Source organism: Ruditapes philippinarum, unplaced genomic scaffold (assembly GCF_026571515.1).
Source record: "Ruditapes philippinarum isolate M1 unplaced genomic scaffold, ASM2657151v2 ctg486_1_1_1_1, whole genome shotgun sequence".
Lineage (NCBI taxonomy): Eukaryota > Metazoa > Mollusca > Bivalvia > Venerida > Veneridae > Ruditapes > Ruditapes philippinarum.
In genome coordinates, this window is record NW_026860123.1 from 495752 (window position 1) to 505716 (window position 9965).

At 29.1% G+C, this 9965-nt stretch overlaps 1 protein-coding gene across 7 annotated transcripts in view; it reads left to right on the top strand.

The window, feature by feature from the left end:
- Positions 1-4226, top strand: part of LOC132758973 (uncharacterized) — a 174921-nt gene extending 170695 nt beyond the window's left edge. For all 7 annotated transcript variants that reach the window (XM_060750685.1, XM_060750684.1, XM_060750687.1 and 4 more), the window contains exons 15-20: positions 171-286; positions 893-986; positions 1728-1810; positions 2127-2253; positions 2439-2536; positions 2929-4226. In XM_060750685.1, coding sequence (XP_060606668.1) covers positions 171-286; positions 893-986; positions 1728-1810; positions 2127-2253; positions 2439-2536; positions 2929-3090 — 680 coding nt within the window. In that variant the 3' untranslated portion in view covers positions 3091-4226. The remainder of the gene's footprint in view (positions 1-170; positions 287-892; positions 987-1727; positions 1811-2126; positions 2254-2438; positions 2537-2928) is intronic.
- Positions 4227-9965: the final 5739 nt, after the last annotated feature.

Below are 9965 nucleotides of genomic sequence, written 5' to 3' on the forward strand. Positions count from 1 at the left end.
AAGTGTTAAGCATGTACTTCATCTCAAAAGTGTTGTGATTATATTACCGTTTGGTTGGATTAACTCTTACATATAGAACATCAGTCACCTTGTAGCTATAAGTTTTGAAATGCAATCTTAAGAAATAACAAGATTGTTGCAGATTTAATCATTTGTCAATTATTCATCAGGGCAACTTGAGGAGAAAATGAAATGGCTAAAGAATTTTGAGCGTGTTCAGGAAATACAGCGCCACCTGATATGGCCATCAATTACAGATCTCGACTCTCGAGCTTTCATCCCAGAGGTAGCATTAAATAACATCGTTACTTAAGAGCGTGAACTATTTTTGATTTAATAATTAATTAACAATATTATTTTAAATTCATCATGTATAAAAGTAGAATTAACAGTCCGCACATATATATAAATTCACCAATCATCGCAAGCAAATCTCTTAATCAAACGAGTTTAACACGCTAACAGATGTGAGATACTATTTTTGTCTTATCTATATATATGTGATATATAGAAGTCCTTATTATAATGGCTTTGTTTTATAAGTGATTTAACTCAAACGATAATTGTACGTTTGCACATTTTAACGAAAGACAGACACGTCACAATCGTTTTACATAAGCATACGTGTAAAGGTGGTCTCGTGTTGTACCTGTTAGACAAGGAATCCAACGGCTTTAAGTCACATGGGTTTAAGGTTCTTATGGGTTCCTTGCGAAAACAACTAAAAACTCATTGTTTAGTACTTGGTTACCTCCGACAACATATTCGAAAGTATATCAATAAGCTTATGATTTTCTACATTATTGAACTTTGAAAAATCTGTTTAATATAATGTTTAACACTCTATTGAATTAATATAGTTACATTAGTCAAGAAATACTTATCATTCCAGTATTTGAAACCAAAGTTATCCAGACAACCATGTGAACGGCTCTTGGCTTGTCCTTCCAGACAACTTCTCCATGAAGGTGCAATTACATTGACTGGTATGACTTCTTTGTCCTAATGATGGATATCATCATTATATGTTTTTTTGTAAAAAATTGTAAACAATTGTTTTAATGTATTTGACATGGTTAATGTTAATCTTTAAATCTTAAATTCAGTAGCTACGATTTTGTATGATTTTTCTAATGATTGCTTTAAGTTGTTTTAGTGTTTTGAAAGAAAAGTCTAAGATCTTATCTTGTTCATTTTGATGGATATCGTTACTTTTGTACCTTTTGTGGCTTTTTGTTCTAGATATTTTGATATATTATTTGGATATTTTCCTTTGCTAAAACACTCTAAAAAGGCAAATACTTATATTTGATACTTTATAAAGAAACTTCTACTTATTTTAGATTAAGATAAACAACTTCGTTAAGTGAACATAAAAGCACAGTTAACACAACTTAATGACCATTTTCATCATTTTAAACATTATGTTTACCTTGTGACTGTTATGAATATTCTATCACCGCAGTAAACTTTTAAATAACAAATGTAATGATAAAAGGTTTCCCATTCTAATATGCCACTGTTGCCACCTTTGCCATTTCAATTTCGATATACCAGAGATAATATTAATGCTCGGCGAAATCTGCAAAATTAGCACTGTTTCATGCTCTGTTTGATGAAGCCTGTTCACATATAGTTATGGATATCCTAGTCCGTAATCTCATTGACTGAATATATTTAGAAAAGTGTCGTATGCAATTTTAATATTTTATTCCTTGAAATTGCAGAATCAACAAAGTCATTTGATGCTTACATGTTTTTGTTTGATGACATTTTGCTCATAACTAAAATAAAGAAACCAAATAGAAAAGTAAGTTATTTTATTTACTTTTAAACATCAACACTTAGTATCGTGTTATAAAGAACAAATTACAATAGTTAAAGCGTTACAACATATTAGTTTCAGGATAGCTTCTGAATTTATAGCTAAATAGTACATGTATTAATCAATTAATATCAAAGTCTAATAAATAAAATCATATCTATACCTAATTAAAATAAAAAAGTTATCACTTGCAAATCATAAAGTATATATGTGCTGTTCTTTTAAGCCCAAGTAAGCCTTCTTTTATACATTGAAAACATTAATTTATTATCATAGACACATGTTTTTTCTGCTTTTATAGAAACAATCTTCATCCGACATCCATTCAACAACGGGTCAACCGGACAATCAAATGTACACAGTTCACAGACAACCAATAGCACTTGATCGCCTAGGCGTTCATGACGTTATGCCACCGGAAGCTACAGGTACCATTCAAAATAATCCTTAATGTTCTTAATCAATTTTAAATGTTTGATTAAAATGTAAATGACAACAAAAATATATGACTAACTAATCTTTATCACAAACAAGAGTGACTAGAAGTAAAATTTCTTTTCCTAAAATACCTCTATATCTGAATACATAATATAATAATAAATGTATTTTACAGCTAATGGCTTGAAAAGCGCCTTTGTGATAGTACAGATAAGTAGATTTCAACAAATTATAGATGTATTTACGTTACAAGCACCCTCTGATGCTGTCAAGGTAAGTTCTAAAGCGGTTTTCCAGATATAGTTCGTCATTTCATGATTTATGAGATAAAAAAAGCAAAATTTCTTCTCATATTACTAAATCAGTTGAATTTGAATTGTTAAATTACTAATTTAGAATATTTTTATTTTATGGCAATTAATTTCAAAGAAACATGTGACTCAACTTTCGAAATCTTCAACGTAAAGCACATGATCAGAAAATAAGTAACTTGAAATAAGGTCCCTTTTAGGTGCTCTAGAGAGTAATTTCATTTTCATAGATATATAGTAGCATCATTTTTTCGCATACCGATTAGAACTATTTGATTTTATTATAATAATTGTTTTAGAAGAATTCTTTTCTGAAATATCTTAAATCATTTTCATTTTCTTAATTATATACAGGCAAGCTGGATATCGCAAATTTTAGAAGCAAAGGGTCGTTGTAGAGCATTAAATAACAGTAAAGGCAACGCGTCAAAGGAAAATGAAGAGTCTAGTCCCACCGGTTGTAGCAAAAGGGGGAGACATGGAAAATCGCTGTCAATCGATGCTGGTTTTCTATAATTGATAAATGTATAAAATTGTGCTTTCAAGTGTAAGATTGAATTTTATAGGTTGTGATAAACAGATAAAATGGATGTGCTAAGCATTCCTATTGCAAACAGGAGTACAAAGTGCTTGTAAAACGTTTTGGCGCCAAAATGTAGAGATATCACATGTGTTCATATTTTTCCAAAGATTTGATGTTTATTTTCATAACCAAACGGTAGAAAGTCTATTCAGAAATTTGAATATAATATTTACTAAAAAAAGGATAACAACAGTTGTAAATAACAACTTGTTATTATAGATTAATTCATTATATTTAGTTAATGGATATTAACAAAGGGTGTAATAAATGGATTTATTACAATAAGTGAATACAATACAATAAGAAAATGCACAAAAATGTAAATAAATGTTTATAGACGAAATAAAAGAAATGATACTTGGTGTTTCCTTCCTCAAGTTCAATATTTCCACCTGAACATACGAACAAAAACTATTGGATATTTCGGATGTTGTCTATGCTTACGTTCCCATATCTGTGATAAACTGTGTTTTTGATTATTTGTTTGTTTATTGTTCATTGTTCTATTTAAATGTTGCTATCCTTACTTATGTGATGTGCTAAGTGCTAACTAATAAGAATTAAATATGTTTAGCTATTAAGTATATACAAACGTTTGTAAAATATAAGAAAAATAATAAAAACGTATTATTATAAAGTTTTTTTTTTTGAGAAAATAATGTGATCTTGTCAACTTGAAAACTAAAATTATGTTTAATATTACGAATATAAATTTCATTTATACATTTCCAATACTGTTATTTGCTTTTCATACTGAAACAAGCGGCGCATTCGATTACTTTAATCTTTCATTATTGTATATGTTCATTTAAATAATGCTATTTATGTTCATATTATCCCTTTAAATTCCCTGAACTATTACACTGATTGTCCCTCTTCCAAGTAAAAGTAAGGATACGCAACATGATTTGTTGTCAATTATACAGTCATGTGCCTGTGACATATAAATTGTTTGCATGAAACCACAGGAGCATTTTTTATAATGTCTCTTTCTTACAATGATAAATCCGTTATTTATGTTATCCATTGAATGTTCTGTAAAGACGTTAATTAAATTGATATTTTATAAGTATGTTTGTTGTCATTTCTATCTTCTGGTCTGCATTAAAACTATTTGCTGAAATAAAATTCATCACAAAAAAGAATAAATGGTTAAATAGTTACGTGACTGCAGACTTTGTAACTAAGAAGATGGAAGTTGTACAAATGAGACCATATTTAAAGGACAGAAAACTGAAAAAAAATGCATAAAAATGTAACATAATATGAAAAACGTTCATGAAGAACGTTTGACCCAACATCACATGTTATGAAACCCAAACAATAGCTGAATCAATATTTTACGATCATTGTTGATATAACAGAACGATAACGTTTTGAATATAAAATAAATGTTATGTTGTAAACGGATTTTTTTGGAAGTCTATCTATTGTTATTTATCATATACGAGTAGATGTAGAATTGATGCAAGTCACAATTCTTTACTTCTAATTAATCACTATAAGGCAAAAGCTGAATATGCCCGACAAGAAAACGTGCTCAGAGCAATTTTATTTTCTTAGTTGGGAGGCAGAAATATTGTTCCTGTTTTGTTTTACCGTAATATTTTAATTCTGTTTTTGTTGCGTTTGTCAAACATCAGATACAAATAGGATAAACTTTCAAGATGTTTCCAACTTTATGTTTTTACAACCTTAAATTGCATATGTCGAGCTTTATTTATGCACTTTCCCGAAATAAGAAGGTCATAAATTTTCTGCTTACATTAGGTTAGACCATATATCATTTTGAATTTGACATAATTTTAAACCCGTAGGAAAGCTTAAAAATTAATGTTACAAGAGGAGTCCGAACAAAACTACCAGAAAGTCATATATAAAAAATATTTTTCAACACAAAAAGGTTAAAACATTTCATACTCAATAAGTAAACCTTGTTTCATGTTCAATTTGCTGGAATAACTTTGACACAAACAAACACACAAGCAAAAATATAGACCCTTCTAACGTGTACTAAATATATTCCTCACACCATAGTCGGAAACCATTGATACACATTCATCTAACTAAGCTCATGCAAATGATGGGAACACGAACAAGTATGCCTATGGGTTACCGAAGATGCCTCACATGATGGTATGTGTATTCGAACCGGTAATTAAGGTTAAAATCCAGTTGGTATCTGTAAGATTATAATGTTTTTTATCTTTTGCCCATACATCTTTTATACATTAACAGATGTCACGACATCATGTAACCATTGGTACTAATTTCACTAATTTAACGCGTGCAAATGTAGGGTACACGAACGGGTATGCCTTGGTTACCGAGGATGTATTACATAAAAGTGTACCCGAACCGGTGATTGTGATAAAAAGTAAGTTCTATATAATCAGTTGGTATCTGCAACATTGTAATGTTTAGCAGTTAACATTTAGCAGATAGCACTACACAAAAAGAAAAATGTGAAACAAAGGAGGCTGCAAAAATTATTTAATTTAAATTCCGTGTTATCAAAGTTAACTAAAGGACTTAACTTACAAAACGTATAAGCAAAAAGGTACAATTTTGAGCGAAATATGTTCATATATTCAAACGAGCAAGATCATTTTAAGTGGTTAAAAGAATGTAAAAGCAGCACAAAAATAGGATATAAAAATATTTAAACTGAATGTAACTTATGAAACAATTGAGGTAGACACGGTAAACATTCAGGGATGAATATCGATAGAAATCTAATCAAGTGATTGGCATTTAAATTTTACATATTTCTGGTAAAAACAAAGCTTTAGAAAAAGGGGAAAATACGCCCACTAAACTTACAAACTGTACTTAATTTCATTTTCATATGTGCATTAAACTAGCATTGCATCAATAAAATAAAAGCCGACACATTTGATTATAAAAAGCAAATTTTTATGTGATTTAATTAAAGCGCTTTTAAGCCATCCTTCTTACTTGTTGTCGGTATCCTAGTAGATATTGTTTCCTGGTATCAAGTGCAAGCTATTACTCTTAGTTCACTGAATATTAGCAAGTCAATTCATGACAGAATGACACAGATTATAATTGTTTATTGTATAATGCACTAGTTAAAGAAGTTAAAAGTGACAATAATGACCGCTGAAAAACATACTCATTATAAAAAAGAAATGATTGACATGAAACTGTCTTAGAAGGAATATAAGATTGTTTTTGATGTTTGGTACCAGTTATATTGTCGATCAGCCATATCTTTTAAAGTAATTACACTGAGTTTAGAAGGCAGCCGTTAGGAACAGATTTGATCAAACGATTAATGTCACTTTAAAGACGTGTTTGTAAGTCAATAATTAGTGCTTGGATTTAGTGAAAATATGTAGCAAAGGCTTTTTATTATGGTTTTCAAAGGCACTTATTATGTAACTTTATCCAAAACGTTTCTTCTTATTCATTGTCTGTATCTTAGATGACTTCTGACATCCGTTAAACATGAAAATAACAAATAAAATAATGTATAATTGTAAATTGTTTATAATATATTAAAATATATCTTATTTCTATACGTACATTTTATAAAGAGGTGCTCATATTTATATTAGGCATTATCTATCATTTCTAACTTAAGCTTTTTATACAGCTAAAAATTTTCATCGAATGAACAAATCTCTTTACGAATGTGTTGTTCCGTCTTGTAATTATGTTTAGTGCAATACAGCTTAAGTATATACTCTTGTTATCAATTTCCAGTCTGTACCAGTTCTCTCAAGGTCAACTTAGGTCAGTATATAACCTTGTTTCCTGAATTAATACGCTCTTTCTCTAGCAGCTTGCATATAATGCATGACAATAACTGAATTCTCCTTTTTCTTTGTTGTCTTAAAAGGTTTTCTCTGTAATAACGCATCTGATTTTCTCAAACTAGATGTCTGAGATTTGACTATTGAATATTATTGTAGTATTTCAATATCAAGATCAACATCTCTTATTCTATTGTAGCCCATTGATACTCATCAGGTGGTGATTTGAAAAATATTTATCAAAATTCTTATTATTTTTATCATGTTTTATCCAATCAATGACCGTTCTGTAAATTGTAGATAATTTTCAGTTATGTAAAAGTAATCACAAAAAATGTAAAACATATGATTCGTCATTATTTCCTTATTATACATGTTTGGATCAGTTTGGTGTTGAATGGCAAATAATGCACGGGATTATAAAAGATCTTGGAAAAATATACAAAATACAAGCTCTTACGTTAAGTAACTAGAAATGCAAACATTTCTGGTGATATGATAAAGATATGCAATATTTATCTTGAGAGCAGAGTGAATTTATATATTAATTATTTATCAGAGTCAACATAAATACCTCCTTAATGTCTTCGTCGTTTATTAAAGTTCATTGTTTTAAGATAAGGTTTTAATTTTTGAAAACGTATGTAAAGTTAAAACGGAATCACATTCTCGGTAAATAGTTTATTGTATGTTTTAACAAATCACCATCCATTACAAACGCACGTCTCCTGAATAACTGCAACGTTCATATCATTCTCATTTGACATTGGGTCGGTTAATGCTTAATATAAAAATGAATCGGAATCTAAAGGCATCTAAATTATAATGCACAAATATTCGGATTGAATTGCCATTTTTTGTCCCGACCAAGTAAATGCATTTGCTTCTATAAATCTCACTTTCCGTTTAGAAAAGAATTTTACTGTACTGTTCGTAAAGAACTGCTGATATATTTGCCATTCTATAAAAAGAATACTCGGATATGAAACTTCAGACAATGATTCCTGTCAACCTCTGTATATTTCATTTCCATTGTCTAATTGATTATCTTGCATGGTGTTAATCTAAACAAAGTAAGAACCATCTACAACAATTTTGAAACCATGTTCTTTTGCTATGTTTTTTCTTTTAACTAGTATGCTCGTCGAATTGAAATTAGATGTGTATGTATATAGCACCTTAAGAACGTTGGAAACAATATACGGCTCTTTTGGTAAAAAAATAACCTATCATATTTTAACGAACTGATTTTTTTTCTTAAAAATTATTATCTGTTTTATTGTCATTTTGTTTATTACTATGCAAGATAAGAAAGATTTTATCAGCAGGTTGTAAGATTGAACTATATTATATACAATATTATGCCATCGAATATGTTTTAAAATCCTAATTAATGAATACTGAGTAGAAAAATCAAACACTAAAATGAAAGTGTACAAAGGTACAATGTGCGTATTTTTTGCTCTAATTCATATCAATTGCTGATATATTGAGTCAATAAATCAATTTTGACGGACTTGTATTGCCTATTTCCCAATAAAAAGTGATTTTGTCTCGAATTTAGATCAGTACAATTCGTCTTTTAGCTTAGAAACTATGTTTATTTCTATCAACAAATATCATTGTGTTTCTACTTTATATAGATTTTTGCAATGTGTAACAATTTAACCCAAAGTGAACAAATTAATATGATCCTAACCAGAATAAAAGCTGACAGAGAAGATAATTTCATTTGCAACTGTAAGTTAAGGTGCTGTATGTTGCATTCTGGATTCAGACTCCGACGTTTTCTTAAACACATACATGTAGATGCATGCACAACCTTTATTAACTTAAGAATGTATTATGAGACAACACTCTAGAAATAAAACTATGACTATATCAGAATAATTAGTAATGATTATGAGAATTATTTCGACTAATACTCATGAATGTGTTGATTTTCTGCAATTGATATATCAAACAGTTCAATAATTTGTGCTTTTGATACTACGAAATATTTCCCCGTAATAACTGTTCGTAAAATATGACAAAGCGTAATGTTAATTCTCTCAAATACTCCGGAATATCAATTTCCAAAGAAGTTCCCTTGACACTGTTGTGTTTCTGGAAATATACATATATCATTTGGTATGCATTTTGTTCTCCTTTCTGGTTAATGCAATTATTGATATGAAATTAGTTTATTAATTATATAAATAACATAAACTTAAACGAGCTGCATGTTAACCTGTTCTAATTGATTATAATGATTATACACATCAAAGCAGAGCACATGATCTAGCATAAAATGCTTTCAAACTTGTTACCTTTCCAAACAAGCATTTGGCTGATGACTTTTGGTTACATTGAACAAACAAGCACTGCGTGATTTTTAAAAGTATCTTTAAATCGTATGAAATAACAAGACATAGTAAATAATGTATCAAAACAATAAAAATCTGATATTCTTTAGTCAAATCAAATGTTGTTGGATTTTCCAGTAATATTTCTAATTACCCATGTTTTTTAATAAAAAATATTCTTAGTATTTTCGATAAACGATAAAGTTCAAAACAACATACAAGTAGTATGGAATTGAAACAAAGTCAAACAAATCTTGAACTGTCATTTATGATTTATTATAACGGAATGAACGTTGTTGAGTCTAAATTCATCAATAACAAAAAAAATTGATTAATATTTTGTACAATCAAATAAAAAACTAAATTTTAAAGATAACTAGGGAAGTCAAGTGAAAGACAAAATAAGTACTTGTCAATGCAAACACTGGCGATAGGAAACACAATTAAAAAACACACAGCACAACAAATATATATACAAGTGCATGTAATTTATATTCAAGGCTCGAGTAAATTGATGCCGAATCTTTGATTAATTACAGGTTATATCTTCCTATTTCCATAACAAAATACAGTTGTTTGTTCGGAGAGTTTACGAAATGACGGTTGGTAAATGTAAATACATTAGTTCAAGGAAAATCAATAATGTTATTAATGATTTATATTTAGTAAACGTAAAGGGTTTGA